The sequence below is a fragment of the Euphorbia lathyris genome, chromosome 10, assembly GCF_963576675.1.
Source record: "Euphorbia lathyris chromosome 10, ddEupLath1.1, whole genome shotgun sequence".
NCBI lineage: Eukaryota > Viridiplantae > Streptophyta > Magnoliopsida > Malpighiales > Euphorbiaceae > Euphorbia > Euphorbia lathyris.
Genome location: NC_088919.1, coordinates 14,925,363 through 14,942,956, shown reverse-complemented (window position 1 = coordinate 14,942,956; position 17,594 = coordinate 14,925,363). Strand labels below are relative to the sequence as shown.

The following is a 17,594-nucleotide window of genomic DNA, read 5'->3' as shown; positions in this document are numbered from 1 at the left end:
CACCTAAAGTTGGCTCATTCAGAACTCTTCGCACACAAATTCGTTGATCTATCATCTTTGACAGACGAGATCGTATGTATATGCTATAGAAAAAAGAAAAGCGTATTAGTTCGTTCTGTATGTCACCTCATATGTCCAAGATAACAGATCAACGATTTTGCGTGCATGAGATCCGAATGAGCCAATTTTAGATGTGTAATAGGTTTTTAATGCCAACTATAGGTGTGCAAAAATAGGTTTTTAAAGTCAACTATAAGCGTGTGATAGGTTATTTAAAAAATTCAGGATGCCAATAGACAAAACTTGCCAAATTTAAAGGTATAAATATACATTAAACCTAAAATAAAAGTTCAGTAACTTTATTTTATAAAGTCCATTAATTTTTTTTTTTAAAATCGACCCCTGACTATAGGTGGAATTTACCCATCATAATGACCATTCCCCTCCAACTTGAGTCCAAGGCTACTCGAGCACATTTACGAGCCTTTGAATGCTGAAATACGTAATTCCAACTTTTAAGCATGTGCTAACATCTCAATCAAACAACAAATACTTTTCATACTATCATCATGTCCAACAATAACAATTATGGAAATTCATATTCAGTTTAATACATCTTTACTACTTTGCGCTTGAGACTTGTCCAAAAAGTCAATTGTGCCCCTATATTTCAAAAACGTCTTATTTATCCCTGAAATTGCTTAACTTGACATTAAATCTCTCAACTTTCGTAACTGCCTATTTCCCTCCTCCTCTTGCTCAGCAACGTGAACGGTGGATTTTAGGAGGTAATAGGTCACCTTCAGCGAGTTCAAATGGTAAATAGGACATTTTTAAAGTATCGGGAGGTAGTTGATTTTATGGACAAGTACGGGCTAGAGATGTATTGGCCTTCATATCAAGACTTTTGCATTAAACATCATTCAGCAAAAATTCAAAATCAACGCCTATAATATGTGCATTTCCCTCACAAAAACTCTATATTCATTCAGCAAATGCTGCCTATGAACTAGAAATACCATTTCACTTCTTGCAAAATGATACAGCTAGTAATAAACAGATCGACGGAACTAACTATACATAATTACATATGTTTGTTCTCAAGTTTTCTTTGTATCTCAAAAGAGAAAATTCACAACAAACCTTCATTTTTTTTATCATTTTTAATTTCAAGTTAGAGTCTGTTTTTTTTTTTTACAAATAGGCTTCTGGTTAATGAATGATGAGACAATGAAGAGCCTGAAGACGGGACAAGACAAGTGGCTGAAATATGAAAAACATTTACCCGAATGATCACAGATACACTTGCCTGGTCTGTCTTTTTTCGCCTATCAATTTCTTCCATTCCTGCGAAAATCGTAAAACATACATGTAACAGATGGTTGCATTTCACTGGGAAACTTCTAAGCATAATGAACAAACTCATCAAATTCACTACAACATAGAACAAAACATACATGTCTTCAAGTAATACATTTCACAGTATCATATATAATTGAATCAACTAATCAAGAAGTTATTCTGAGTCTAGAAACTTTTAGAGAGTGCCTATGATAACTTCATATTTTATCCTGATTCCATCCCCAAAACTAATGTCTCAAGGGTAATTCAGAAAAATAAAGACATGAGTAGGTTGCTCACAGGTCGGTTGGGGCGATCCATGAGCCAAGGTTCTGAACTGAAATAAATTGATTAGGTCACTGATTTTTACAATTTGAAAACTTTTCTCTTTTTGTCTAACTCAGTTAATCAAAATCTCTAGTCAACTAAATAAAGATAGTCTAATTAGCTAAGTGGAAACCAAATTGCTTAGCTAGTTTTTGTCAATTCAATATAAGTTTTCTTCAAATATCTTTCCCTAGCTAGACCTAAGGAAATTCACTAGAAAATAACAATAACCTGGTACAGTTACAATCCTTCAGAAAAGCAACATTTTATAAACTAGTAATATGTAAATTTCTTTTGGAACATTCAAAATGTCAATATTCTATTAGCTAATATAGCAACTTAATTCTTCTTCTCATAAACTTAACACTTAATTCTGAACTTTTTCAATCTTTTTTATTATTATTATTTCAATGTACATAATTTTTATTACTATTTTAATCGAATGCAAAAAGAATCTCTATGTTTTTTTCTAGTATAAAGTTTACCTTTATTCTCAATGTTTTTTTCTTAATAAGAATCTATTTCTCCTCCTCTCACTTATAATATGGTAAAATTTTAAAAGAAATAAAATTAAACTCAAATACGATGCATTTATAATACCTTTTCTAGTTATTAGTAATTAGCAAATCCTTTATGGTAGTTCTCAGTTACTGTTGGTACAAGGTTATAAATTTTAAATTCCTTTGTCATCAAGATTGAAAATATCAGGTAGGAACTTCTATGGCAGGAGCAACTTCAGTGCTGAGACAATCATCTCACCAGGCCTTCATGTCTAAATGCCTCTCTACCCATGTAGTTGAAAATTAAGTTATTTTTCTTTGGATCTTTTCTTTTCTTGCTTCATTTTATTTCCCCATGTATAAATGAAAATTATAAACAAATCTACTGATAATACCTCGCAGAAAGTTGAGCAGCCCTGGAACCACTAATACGACGCATCCTATGATCATCCTCCTTGCTAATCCGAATAGCAGCAACTTCCTTTCCCATGGCAGCCACTTCTCTTCGCATTTTTTTCCCCTCAATTTCCATTGCTTTGTTTAATGTTTCAACCTTCTTTGCCAACATCTGTTAATAACAATTCAAAAGGTTCCATCAGTAACAACAGGATATGGGGATGCGATGCAGCTCGCAAGGAATTTAAGTAAATGGGAAGAGGCATGCGTTCTAACCTCAATTGCATCATCCTTGTCTTTAAGGCTTTGATCTTTTTCATGGGAAGCTTTTCTTAAAGCTATCACCTCTTTCTGCAACATATCATATAAAATTCCTGAAACATAATCCTCATGCTCTGATTTTAATTTGCCCATTGACATCCCATTTGCATGCTCCTCGCAAATGACAATGGATTCACTCCCTTTGGTCTCATTGCTCGCACTGGCAGGTGCATTGTCTCTATTCAACTTTTCTTGAATCAGCTTATCGGATTCCATTGAGCTACTACTTCCATCAAACGATCTTGAAGGCACTTTGGCACTTTTTAATAATGTGACAGCACTATTAGATCTAAAGGAGCCAGCTTGTAAACTTGATGCTTTTCTTGACAAATTGCCATTGGAAAATGATCTGGAAAAACATTCACCCCCACCAAGAGATTGACGACGTGAAGACCCATTGTTTGAACTTCTTACCTCCGATGTAGAACGAGAACTGCTAGTGGATGCTTTAAGTCTTTCCTCCAAAACCTTGAACCTCAATTGGTATTTTTCCTAAGCAACAATGCATATCATTCAGAAGCAGATATTGAAGTACCAAATGCAAAAGGTAGATCAATGAAGTGCATAGCTCACTTTCATTTGAGCTTCGGCCCTCGCAGTGCGTTCAGCAACCACCAATTTATCCCTAAGCTGTTGCATTTCTCCCTACATGGGAACAGAAAATTCAACTTGTATAAAATATTGCTTTATTTGATGCTTTCACACAACAATTTCCTTACTGAAACTTAAATTGAAATTAGGATTAATCCATTTACTGCATTAAAATAGGAACCCCTCACTAATGGAACTATTCTCAAAGATGATTATTGCTTCATCTTTATCTTCAGGAATACAAATTATAATAGCATAAGATATAAATAATGTGAATGGTTGTCTTGTGATCCCTCCCAGGTGCCATTCAATCAATCTGGAAAATATGTACAGGTAAACTCCCTGTAATTTATTGGTAATCCAATTGAAGACAACAAATCTGACTGGTAATTGATATTATAATGCTGAATAGATTTATGAGTAAACTTTGGGTAAAACTATAACTTGAGTGATATGTTACCTGAAACATTCTTCTTTCTTCAAGCCATTGCTTTACAGGCATAACTTTGTCATTGCCATCTTTCCACTCATTTGCAACTACAGTTGCAACTCGATTTGCGCTAACTTTTGCACGAGCTACTTCACGTTCCAGAGTTCTTTTTTCGTCCTGCCCAAGCATAAAAATCAGAAAAAGTTTCAAGCAACAGCAGTAAACTCAGAGTAGTCACTGATATTGGAAGAAAGAAGTTCCCAAACTAGCAGTAATTACATTCATCTCCTGCACTTTTCTCTGGTAATCACGAACAGCATTAGCAGCTGCTCCTCCAGCCAAGACAGCCTCCTCAAGCTCACGAACGGTTTGGGTCAGCTTTTCAACCTCAGCAACCTTTTGTCTATGCATTTTGTCCAGGATTTTATTCTCTTCCTGGTATATGTACAAGATAAGTCAAATATAGCAGTGCATGAAACCCATTTGCGGATCTACCTTATAGATTGTGGGGTTCTTGGATCCGACTTTCTTTAAACAAATTTCTATTTGTATATTAAGTTATATATGAAATAAAATAAAATACACTAATTTTACTTAATAGATCCCATTACAAATGGAAAAGAAATAAAAGCTAAATAACACAATTATATTTTACCTATTACTATTTGTAGAATCAATTCTCCATTAATTAAGTATTAAGGAATGTACAGATATGATATAAAGCTAGCTGTAATGTATAGAGAAATTATAGGGATTTTGTATTTACCCCATTTCCTTAGTTGGAACCTTTTATCTGTATATATTACTTACTGCATTGTTTAATCAAAATACAAAGAATTCTCCTCATTCTCTCCCGCATTTTATGGTTTGATTGGATGCAGGGTTTGTAAAGGAAAGGTTAGGAAAGTTTAACACAAATTTAGTTTTATTTTATAAAGATCATTGTCAATGTTAACCCTTCCAAACTGTTCCTTTACTAACCCTCTAAAACCCTTCTATTCAATCAAACCTTAAGGTTTGAACATATAAATTAAAAACAATTAAATTTCATATGTGTATATGTGTGGATCCCACTGCATAAAATTCCTGGATCCACCACCGATGAAACCTATCAAAAGCTTACTGCATTTAGTCAGCAAGAAAAAGAGACAAAACCTGGCATATTTCAATTTGCTTCATTAGCTCTTGATTTTTGTTTTGCAGATCATCAACTAAGGATGCTTTTGCCAAAGCCATCTGAATTGTTCTCTCAGCCTCAAGTAGAGCAGCTTCCTTAGATTTTGTAAGCCGATCGAGTGCTCTGTTGTCATCTTGTAACTTTGCTACCTGGAATGCCAAAAATGTCATGCATGAATTGGAAACTAATAAGACCATTGTGCACTTTATCTTGAGTACAAGGTCTGACAAGCAAAACAATATCTAGAAAGTCAGCACCCACAGATGACACGAACAGCTTTCAAGGAAAATGTCAAAGGGCAGCATGCATGTCATTCATATACAATACTGTTCCTGTAGATAATGGAAATTGGAAAAATAACAGGGAAATTTTCTCAATATACCTCCAGCCTGGCTAACTTTAGTTCTGCTTCCAAAGGGGCGATGATGGCCTCAATAGGAGGCATTTCATCATCTTTCTGAGCAGCATGGACTCTTCGAAGGGTCGCTTCTGCAGCAAATTGTGCAGCCAGAGCTGCTTTTCTTTCATCATTTATTCTCTTAAGCTCAAGGTTCTGCAAGCCGTAATACACTATACTTTGAGCAGATAATCACTTTAAACTCCATGAAGTGCAAACTTCTTACTCACTACCAATGATGAAATCACAATCACATTAACTTCAAACATACCTTGCTTTCAAGAAGAACTTCTGCAGCCTTTAGCTTTTCATCCACTTTAGTTAGCTCATCTGTAAGCTGCGATCAGAAAGACAAAGTGAGCATCCTCACTGCATAGGTGAAACTACAAAAGGTGAAACTCCAACGCATTGAGATTAAAATCACTATTCAGCAAGCTCTTTGATAGCATTAGTCAAGTGTTGAAGGAAAGAGTGTTCGTATGTACAAATATCTATCAACAAAACTAAAATTCTCAACACAGCCAACCATGGACTACCAAGGTCGATAAAAACTAAAATTCCTTTTTCTTATTTCATGGAAGATGATTTATTTGCTTATTTGCTTGCTGACTTCTTAGTTTTCACTTCTAGAGAAAAAAATTTTAAGCAATTGGCTGAAGGCAAGAGACTACTTCCCTGTCTTCCACTCAAAGTTGGGGGAATGTTTCTTAGTTCATTTAAGAAAAAGAAGACACTAGTCCACTATTGCTTCTCAGAATGATGAAAACAAAAAATTCAAGAAAAAAAAAACAACCAACAGTTGCGCATGTAGATCAAAGGCAAGTATTGACAACATTATTTCCAGAACACAGTAGATTAAGAAGCTCAGAAAGAAATGTAGAGGAGTTACTATGTTCAAATATCATATTTGTTTGAAATAACTTAATCCCAAAAGCATAATTTTAGCGTGAAAGTTCAACTTTTATAATAATCAAAATCAATCTTCCAGATAGTATTAAAAAAAATGCAAACTTAAATTTTTTGCCATCTCTAGACTTTATTATATTTAGCAACAAACACCAAGAAAAAAATAGTCCACTTTTCTTACTAAATGTGTTTCCTCAACTCTTAAGGGATACAAACTATCACAGTTAAAAGCAGTTTGAAGTTTAGAATTACTAAGCAATTCTACATTTCTTGCCAGTTTTTGTAATGTAAAGCAAATTGACATGCTATACAAGCAGAAATCATTTTTGTCAAAGCATATCACTACATATTATAAAACATATATCTATTATCATGAGTAGTTAACTGATGAGATATGTGGACTAGAAAGTATCTGAATATTCCATATGCATCTTTACCTTGTGCACTTACTGAAGCTATAATGAACGGAAATTTCAGAAGCTGTTGGAAATAGATAAAGTCTGTGGTTGACATTAATATATTACCTCTTCAACTGCTTTGTCTTTTAAGCGTTCTGAATTCTTCAAAGACTTTATTTCTGCAAGGGCTTCTCCCAGTTCCCTATCTCTATCTGCAAATGTAGTAGACAGTATACTCAATCACATCCCAAGATTAACTCCATCCTTTGCTTGACATAAAAACTACTAAAACAGGACCAACGGGTTTTTCCTCCTTTTACATTGCTAAATTCATTATTGAAAAGAAAAGGACCAAAACACTTTGAAACAAAAGAACAAATTGGAACAATTGCGTTCCATATATAATTAGAAGGCAACAAGATCAGCCCAAACAAAACCTTTTTTCACAAAAATGGAACCTTCTATGAGTCGTGACAGCACTCTTAGGAAAAATTATTTTTCATAAAAAGAAAAAATCAATTAGGATTTTGTTAAAATAAAATTGGAAAGTAGACATCAGAATCCATAGCATAGAATGCCACAATCAGAAGAATCATTTCCTGGCTTTGATGAAAATTTCCGCCTTCAATATGCAAACAAGAATGCTAAACTTGTTGCACCAACAAGTTTCTCAATTAACACAACATACTAATTCATTTGTCCACTTATTTCAGATGGTAATGTTGTAAAGAATATATTACAATCTGATAACATCAGGAATTGAAATCAACTCTTGCCACACTCTATCCCTTTCCCTCACTTGATTATAGTAATCCTCATCAATTGATTAGATTAACCACATAATGGCAACAGTCAGGATACCAGGGCTCGATCCAATAATATCAATGTCTATTCCATATACTAACTCATTCTAATTTTCAGAAATCCCAACAAAGCAGAGGGTGAAAATTCCCAAATAAATATAAAAAAAAAAAGGAAATACATACCTCTGACTTCATTTTCGAGGCGGTTGAGCTCAACACGGACTGGATCAGAGCCGTGCAAAAGAGTGATGATATCATCGACATCAGAAGCGGCTCGAGAGAGGACAGCAGGCGAAGCTGAGTTAGAATAAGGCTTGGGTTTGCGCGCCTTAAATGAAGCAGAAGAGGTAAGATGCGGCTTGAAAGGGTCGGAATCGCCGTTGCTAAAGTGGTAGTTGGAGGCCATCGGAGAGAGGGAAGATGAGGATGGAAATGCTGGGTTAGCTGAAGGTCATAGAATGAAAGGACTGGAATTTGAAAACAAGGTGAAGACAAATCCAAAACTTGAAAATGAACCCAATTGTTGTCTCTCTATAAATTAAAACCAGAGAGAGAGGTTTGAGCATTTTAATTTTTAAATTAAATTAAAAAAAGGAGATTAAGGAGGGAATTTACAGTTTAAATTGATTATGATGAGAGGGGAGAGATTAGATTACAACATGTGGATGTTTAGCTCGCTATTATTCTCTCTAAATAATTTACTTAATTAATTATATATTTGGCTCAATAACATTAAAAAATATGGATTAATACATCTTTAGCCCCTTTATTTCTTCAAAAAATTCAATTTCTACCCTACAGTTAGAAAAGATCTTATTTACCGGAACTTGATTAAATTGACCTATTAAATCTTTTAACTTTCTTTTCTCAAAAAAAAAAAAAAATCTTTCAACCTTCTTAAACGGTCCATCCCCCCGGTCCTTCAACTTACTTAAAGTGTACGCATATCAACTTGTTTAAAATCTCATATTGCTCTATCGCGTGAATTTTGATAGACAATTGCATTTAATATAGTAAATTATAGTTAATATAGTCAATTGTATTATTTAGAAAGGTATATTTTCATATTAATCTTAATCTCTCTTTATATTTATATATATACACATACGACATTAGTGCTTATTTCGACTCTGAATGACCAAATAAATTTGGTCATTGACCATTTTTTGAAATTATCACAAATAATTAAATGATTTTGTAACAATGATTTATTTGTTGTAACTTTTTTATGTGATAATTAAAATTGTAACGATAAATATAAAATATGTCACAACATATTTATACATTACAAGAAAAATGCTGATCTACTATGGAAAATTTTGTAGGAGAATAACACAATTCCGTAGCAGATAACAGTCAGCTACGGATCTCCTACTGACTCAAATTTGTAGCAGAACGTATCGTAGGGGATTATTTCCTACAAATATTACATTCTGTAGGAAAACTCTCCTACAAAAAGTCACCTACAGATTGTTGTAGGAGATATTTCCTACATATATATTGCTACTAAAAGTCCGTAGGAGATTATTATCTTTCTTTTTGTAAATATATTAATAAAAGCAATTTTTTAAATATATTAATAAAAGCAATTTTGAATTGAAGGGAACTCTCATAATAATAATAAATATATATATATATATATATAAGAAAATTGTGGAAAAATAATTAAAAGATACAAAAGATTATTTTTATTATTCAACATGTAAACATACAATAAACTGAGACATAAATATTTATAAAAATAGAAATATCACACATTAAGATATTACACATTAAGACAGTGGTAGCATAGCATAACCTTATGGAACTAATTACATTGCTATGTTTGAGACAAAAAATTTAGTATAGAGGACTGCTGATACTATACTAATTTGCTGAACCTTGGCGTAACACTAGACTTCCATAGCTTTGACCACTGCAAAACAAGAAATCTTAAGTTAACATCGAATAATTAAGAAATTCATAAAAGAAAAATACAATGAAAATAAATTCCATAGCTTAGAGTAACACTAGACTTCTCCTTCTCCAACCGCCGTGAAAAGAGGAAAAAAACAGAAATGAGAAATCAAAGCATAGCATAAACAATATAAAAAAGGCTAAATTAACAAACCTCAACAGTCTTTCTGAGATCGAAACACAATAGGAAAAATAAACAGAAAAGAGAAATCAAAGCATGGCAGAAACAATAGAAAAAGGCTGATTTCTGAACTGAAGAAAGTAGTTTTTAAATCTGCAAAAACAGAAAAAAAATAGGTTTATTAAATAAAGAACACAAAGCTTGGAAAAAGTTCGAAGATCTGAATCATACCCATACTTAAAGACACGGATCCATTAACAAACGAACCAAAAACGATATCTAGAAACAGAAAATCTGGTCGACATCTGGCTTCTTTGGATTTAAAAGGAATACATCGGTGGATATTCGAGATTCATGAAAAAAAAGGATAAAAATGGAAGCTTACAAGCCTCAACTGATTCGCAGATGAAAACAGTGAAGAAAGAAAAGGAAAAACTTGAGAGAAAATGAAGCACTTTGAGGGAGGCGGCTGCTTCTTCAGAGAAAATGAATTTCATTAAAGGAGGCGCTGCTTTCTAAATCAAAAACGATGAAGAGAAAGCCCTAGTGTGGTATGATGAAAGGACAATTTTATCCCTTTCTAAACAGCATCGTTTTGTTTGCTGTGATGAAAGCATCGAATTTGTCCCTAGGTTATTGAATTTGTCCTTTCTCTTTCTCTGTTTTCTATATTAATATCAAAATGGATCAATCATTTTTTTTCATTTTATTGATACCAGTATTAGGTTAGAATAAGACCAATTATTTTTAGTTAAAAAAAGACCAATTATTTTTTCTATTTGATTAAATTTGAAATAAAATTTAATTTTCTTTGAGTTGTTTAGTTATTCAAATTAATATTAAATTTAATAATAAAAAACAACAAAAGCAGCATCAATAATTAATAATCAATAATAATAATAATAATAAATTTAAAATAATGATATAAGTAATTAAAAAAAAGTAAATGGACTTTGCAACCATCACGTAATTATAAATTATACATAAAATGTTTTATAAAAAAATAATATATTTAATGAAATTAAAATTTCTTTTAAATGATTTTTATTGTGTGTCGATTTCATGTCACGTTATCGAGTTATTTGTAATTTTATCACCACTAATTTTTATTTCAAATTAAGGGAGAAAAAAATTAAACATACAAAATATATTATTATTATTATTATTATTATTTAACTCCTACAAATAAATATGTAGGAGAAACAACTATTTTGTAGGAGATTGTAGGTGAGTTATGGAGGGAATCTTCCCTCCAAAAATCTCCTACAACATTTTATGTTCTGTAGGAGCCTACGTAGGAGATCTCCTACAGAACGCGTTTCTAGGAGAAAGTGTAGCTCTTTCATGTATTTCCTACAAATTTACTTTTTGTAGTAGATTTCCGTAGCAAATCAGTGTTTTTCTTGTAGTGATAATGGTCACAATAACTAATTTTGTGACAGTTTAAAAAAATGTCACAAATCATTTATTTTAGTTGTGACAGTAAAAATTTCATGTAACCGAAATACTTTTGTTACAATTACTAGTTGTAGCTAAAAAATTTAAAATATATGACAATATAATTAAAGTTGTCACGAAATTTAATTATGTGATAATCTAAAAACAATGTGACAAAAAATATTACTAATTTGTGATAATAAATTTTATTTGTAACTAAAATATTTTTGTTACAACTAATAGTTGTAACTATAAGTTTAAAATATGTGACAATACGTTTATAGTTGTCCTAAAATATAATTGCGCGACAATATAAAATAATTGTCACAAAATATTTATTAATTTTGTGACAACAAATTCAATGGGTAGTCAAAATAATTTTGTTATAATTAATAGTTGTGATGTGGCTAAATCCTGCGGGTCCTCTTATAAGCTTGAAATAAGATAGAAACATGGTTAAAGGAGAGGTCGTAGTCCGACTAACCCGTTTTGATGACTAAGTCAGCTTTCAAGGACTAATTAAGGATAAACACAATAATGAATGAAGTAATGTACATTAGATGGTTCTTACTTTATTTATATTATGATCAAATAAGGAGATATTGTTATAAGTCTTGAAGCGTGTTGAGCTACGTGTCAAACGTTAATAAGTGAACATGTGCCTGCAGATCGGGGTTTGGTATCTCTCAAGTCCACTTGGTCTGTGACTAACGAAATCATACGTGATTGCTGTAATGGGTTGATCTTTAACGGGCTCAATGGACAGGCCAAGATTAGGAGACTATATCGTATGGGAGCTAAGTCTTTGTGATGATTCCGCATGAGCTCTGACCCCTGATGGTGGCTCAGACTCAATAAGTGCCACGTGGGTGTTTTTATATTCGTTTGATATCATATGTCCCCCGAGTCAAGTTTATCGTTCTTTAGAATGAGAAAGCCTGACCTTAGGGGCACTATACTTGTTTATTCTTGCTAGATCAAAAGGGAGCCTAAATTTCACATGAAGGATCACATTCTTGATATTTTGGGATTTTCGAGAACTAATGGACTGATAAGGAGATTGTGCGGGCTCCCATCGATTGATTTGCATGTCTTTAAGTTTGATCTTAAGCGTGACTGTAACGTGTTTATTTATGTTAAGCGTCTTTCGAGTTGATGTCGGTTTGTCTATGCTCGCCATATATCATATTTTGTGTTCTTTAAGGGAGCATGCCAGAAGCATTTAATGCTCTTTGATCATTACTGTTAGTAATGATGATAGTGTTGGAAAATTTTGAATAAAATTATTTGTTAATTTTAATACCAACAAACACCTCCTTTCATGAATAGTCGTGTCCTTCGTAAACAGTCGTGTTCGTACGTAAACAGTCATGTCTGTCTGTGTACAGTCGTGTTTGTTCGTGAAAAGACATATCTTTTGAAATCTATTTATATAGAATGGGATTGTCAAATTCACAATGAGTTGAAAGGTTTTGAAAAAGCTATTGAAAAAACTCTTTGTCTGTTCACAGTGTCTTGTTTTCCTACTCCGGTGATAACTAGGCTACACACGGTTTGAGTTCGCTTGTTGTATCCTGGGAGACGATTGTCAATAGCGGCAAGATTTGTCTTAAGGAAACTGCTAATACAGGCCTCAGATTTGTCTATCTCTTTCCTTTTAATTTCCTGTTTACTGTTCATGTTTTCTTTCTGTGTTTGTTTGTTTTTTGGATTAATTTTTTCTAACAATCTTAAGACAGATTAAATTATTTGTTGATTTACCAAAGAACATATACAGAAGAATTGTTTGGAACAGATTCTTAGTTCTTTCGAAGTTCTGACAGAAATATATAGTTGGAATGAGCAAAAGTTAAGTATTATTAACTTTCTCAATTTTAATCATGTTTTGTTATGTGATTAGTTGAAATAATTAGTACAGGCACAACAAATAACATTCAAATGTCAAGGTAAAATCATATGTTGAATTTATTACTTTGTTTGTTGATACCTCAACATGTTGAATATATTTGATGGAAAAAGGTATTGCAGTAGGTTTATATCCAATTTTACAATATAAATATATATGAATGTGTTGAGAAAGAATAAAGGTTTTGGCAAAGATGGCTTCTGCCAATTTGATAATATGTTTTGTTTGTTTCTTTGAACGATAAAATGAAAGAAATAGATCTTGTGATCTTGACTGAAGTAAGCTTTCATTTTTCCTAGTTTTGGTAATTGTATTATTGATATGATTTTAAGTTCATTTTGGTCCCTATAACTTTTGTGTTATTATTATGGACAATCTGTGATCTTAATCTGATGATTAGTTTTTCCAAAGAACCGTAAAGGAAAACTTGATGGATTATCTTGATGAACAGGGTATAATTGAAACATTATACGGGGACAGATTGAAGGACAACTTAATATATATAGTTTATATTTTGTTGTTACTTATTTGTTATATATCTGTTTGTTTAAACAGATTATAATTTTCTGATTCTAACTTGGTTTGTTTGGAATTCCAGGAAGAAAAAGTTGTCAATTATTGTCTGGTTTTTAAACAGATTAATTGTCTTTTGGCATCTGTTGGTACATATACGTTAATTGAAGATGAATCCGGTTTTTAAGAACACGGTTACTTCAAAGGCGTTAGGCCTACTTGTACCAGTGGCAACGTATAAGCCACAATGAAAGTCTACGAAAATTCATTGGTATGAATTTTAAAGACTTTGTGATAAAAGAAAATACGTTTTCTTTAAAGATGATGATGATATGCGAAAATTCCATATTTGATATTCTCGCGCGTAAGGGTTGATATACATTAGAAATGTGAAATGTCACAAATTGAAAAATCTGAGCAATGATGTTATCTAGCCGAGTTGGTTGCTGGCAGATGAACATTAGTTGGCTAGATTTAATTTGTGAAAGTAACTAAAAATGTAGAAATCAAATCGCCTTAAAATAAGTATGTTTCAATGATGGAAGAAAAGAAAAATATCATATAAATCGGTGAATATGCGGTATAAAAGCTTCTGTATGATGAGTTACAGGTAGAAAAGCTTCCGTGTGATAACACCGTTAGTCAATTGATCTCAACGAATGTCATCCTTGTTGATTTTGTAGAATGAAAGGATAACACAGCGGATCCGCTAACCTAGAGGTTAAACCGAGATCAAATTGATAAATCATCGAAAGGAATGAGACTAAAGCCCATAGAGAAGAGGCGTTATGTGAAGGAAAACCCTACCTAGTTGACTGGAGATCCCAAGAAATAGGTTCAAAGGGACAACCTAATCGCATAAACCTTATGCGTTCACTGTAGGGGTTAAACCCAAGTCCATTCCTAGATGTAAACAGTGACACCAACGGGAAAAGGTTAAGCTATATGCTTTTAATGATACATTATGCGTCAGAAATTCTGAGCAAATAAAATCACCTATGTTAGAGTGAAGTGGGGTCGCTTCGATGGAGACTAGTGGGGCCTAGTTATCTTAAACTCTCGCAGAACAAGGTGATGTTCATGACCATAACGAACATAACCATGAGAACCATACCGTGTTATGTTGATATCTATGTAGGGTATATCACTGTTTACACAAACGGCAGAATAGTTCAAAGCATCGCGTCTCAAGGCACATTAGCTACCTATCCTATGCAGATATCTTCTGTAGAAACTTATCACCATTTCGTAATCGTCTCGTTTTTAATTTTATTCATGTGGGGGATTATTGGAAAATTTTGAATAAAATTATTTGTTAATTTTAATACCAACAAACACCTCCTTTCATGAATAGTCGTGTCCTTCGTGAACAGTCGTGTTCGTACGTAAACAGTCATGTCTGTCTGTGTACAGTCGTGTTTATTTTTGAAAAGACATATCTTTTGAGTTCTATTTATATAGAATGGGATTGTCAAATTCACAATGAGTTGAAAGGTTTTGAAAAAGCTGTTGAAAAAACTCTTTGTCTGTTCACAGTGTCTTGTTTTCCTACTCCGGTGATAACTAGGCTACACACGGTTTGAGTTCGCTTGCGTAATCTGTTGTATCCTGGGAGACGATTGTCAATAGCGGCAAGATCTGTCTTAAGGAAACTGCTAATACAGGCCTCAGATTTGTCTATCTCTTTCCTTTTAATTTCCTGTTTACTGTTCATGTTTTCTTTCTGTGTTTGTTTTTTGGATTAATTTTTTCTAACAGATAGTTGTGGCTTCCGAGGGGGATGAGGCTCTAGAGAACGAGCCGACCTCTATTGTGATGGGGTCGAAACCAGCAGAGGATGGTGTTTCTCGTGAGGGCATTACTCGGATTGGATTTGCTGGTGTGGTTGATCCTCATGAAGATGCCACACATATTGGATCTACGAGTGTGGTTGATCCTCGTGATGCCACACGTATCGGATATGCGGATGTGGTTGATCTTATTCTTCCTGAACATGTGGGGGTCAATTCTTAGTCTGAGATTATTCTTGGTTATACTCCTCCAGTTAAGGTTAAGGTGTGTGTCGGATAAGGACGTGGCTGTTGGGAAGCCTTTTGTGAATCCAAGTTGTTGAAGTTTCAACTCGGGATGGTGGGGAGGCCACAGAACGAGTCTTTGTGGTCACACTATCAAATTCAATTTTCTCTTAGCAGGATGTCATAAAAGGGGCTCCTAAGGGGACTGTTCAGAGCCTCAAGTTATTTTAAAGAAATATCTGACAGTTAAATAATAGTCAAACATGTTTTTTAAATTTTTGGTAATGTATGGCTAAAATTGATCTTACTTGAAAACGTTAGGAATAAATTTGGACCATTTTATACATTAGGGTCAAATATGCAATTCACTAACAAAACGTTTGGGTCAAAATGTGATAATATTTATAGTTTTACAAAAATATTTTTATGATAGTTACAAAAATTATTGTAATATTTTGTTAAATACTAAAAAATTTAAAAAATCAAGTAATAGTTTTCCTTCCATGACAAATTAATAAGATAAATTAAAAGATTATTTTTTTTAAGAAAAAATTAAAAGATTATTAAGAAAATAAAGTTGAGAGACATAAATGGAGTAAAAGCGGGAATAAAATTCATTTCCCTCCTTTATTCTTTGCAACCCTGAAACCCTCTAAACACTTTTAGACCCACGTCTCAGCTTTTTGCTCCCTCTCCAGCCACCAAATGTTGCGGCCGCCTACTTTTGCTGGTTTGTTCTTTCAGTTTTTCATCTCTTTTCATCGTCTTCTTTTCGTCCTTTCAAGTCGAAGCACAAGGCGAAAATGCATAAATTACAGCAAGCAGGATGAGCATCTGCCGGTATAGTCGCAGCCAAAAGCAAAGAGTAATCAATCAAGGTCCAGAAATAATGAAGAAGATAGTTGCTCGTAAATAACAGTTCACGTTGATCTATTTGCAACTGAAAACAATTTTCAGATATGTTAATCATCCTGAGGTTGTGGAAGATGCAATTCAAGTTCTTTGATCACTTTTTAAAGCAACACTTAGTTTGTAAAATTTTGAATTTTGTGGCATTGTTGAATTAAGAGAACTAGATTGAAGAGTTACCTTTAATCAATAAAGCAGCTAAGCAATCTTAATCATCAGAATGGTGAAGATGTTTTTTTCAATAATCTTAATTTTCAGTTTGTCTGCTAGATTTTATGATATTATTGACATTCCTTGGATATACTCTTCATACCAGACTTTGTAATGTTTTGTTTTTGTAGTCCAAGTCTCTAAGAGATAGGATGTTTAATGTGTTTATGATTTTGGTTTCATGTAATTAGTTTAGTTGAAGATGTAATGAGCTTGAGTTTTCTGCAGGTGAGAACTTTGGAAGGTTTACGAGTCACAATTGGAGGAATGAAACTAGAAGATGTACAAACCCTTTATCAACAACATCATAACTGTAGCTTCCTTTTAATTTCTAGGAATAAATTTCTCTTTAAGATTTGTATTTTTCTTTGTCCATTGTATCTGTATCAACCAAATTTCTTTAGTAGTTGCCTTCTAGCCAAACATTGAAATGTAATGCAGTATTTATTCATTTAATTTTTAAAATTTAACTTTTGTCAATATTTTATTGCAAATCCCATCTCAAAGCATCTCAGAATGGTTTTGTCAGCATGTGAAAGGAAATTACCTCGAAAAATCTTCATCGAAATTCTTTGTGAATATCTTGATGAACTGGTTATGGACGAATTCAATCTATATTTCCACTAATCACAAATGAATAATTCCCTAATTTGTAATAGTGAAATATATAGTGTGATAACACAAAATAAATTGTAACTGATATACAATTGTTACAATAAAAATATTGTTATAAATTTAAATACGTGATGATACTAATTGTCACAAAGAATTATTTAAGTGCTAATAAACAAAAATTGTCACATGATTTTAGTTTAATGTAAAAGATAATACGTGACAGTATATTATATTTGTGACAATTTTTTTATTTTTCAATTACAATAAAAGTTGTAACAATTAAAAGTAGTGTGACAATATATTTATTATCGCAAACAATAATAAT

The 17,594-nt window shown here is 32.8% G+C and overlaps 1 protein-coding gene across 1 annotated transcript; it reads right to left on the bottom strand.

Moving 5' to 3' along the window:
* Positions 1-876: 876 nt before the first annotated feature.
* On the bottom strand, positions 877-8,132 carry LOC136209604 (microtubule-associated protein 70-1-like). The gene is made up of 11 exons (XM_066001125.1): positions 7,771-8,132; positions 6,911-6,996; positions 5,752-5,817; positions 5,466-5,636; positions 5,062-5,232; positions 4,186-4,341; positions 3,937-4,083; positions 3,459-3,530; positions 2,841-3,377; positions 2,564-2,736; positions 877-1,347 (listed from the first exon to the last, which is right to left on the bottom strand). The coding sequence occupies exons 1-11, from the start codon at positions 7,991-7,993 to the stop codon at positions 1,332-1,334; spliced, it is 1,818 nt and encodes a 605-aa protein (XP_065857197.1). The 5' UTR covers positions 7,994-8,132; the 3' UTR covers positions 877-1,331.
* Between the last annotated feature and the right edge of the window lie 9,462 nt (positions 8,133-17,594).

Excerpts from the sequence above, each read along its gene's own strand:
- LOC136209604 (XM_066001125.1), bottom strand. The coding sequence starts at position 7,993 with ATGGCCTCCAACTACCACTTTAGCAACGGCGATTCCGACCCTTTCAAG. Across the intron at positions 5,818-6,910 it reads AAGACAAAGCAGTTGAAGAG|CTTACAGATGAGCTAACTAA; the intron begins GTAATATATTAA and ends TTCTGATCGCAG. Across the intron at positions 5,637-5,751 it reads AAGTTCTTCTTGAAAGCAAG|AACCTTGAGCTTAAGAGAAT; the intron begins GTATGTTTGAAG and ends TACGGCTTGCAG.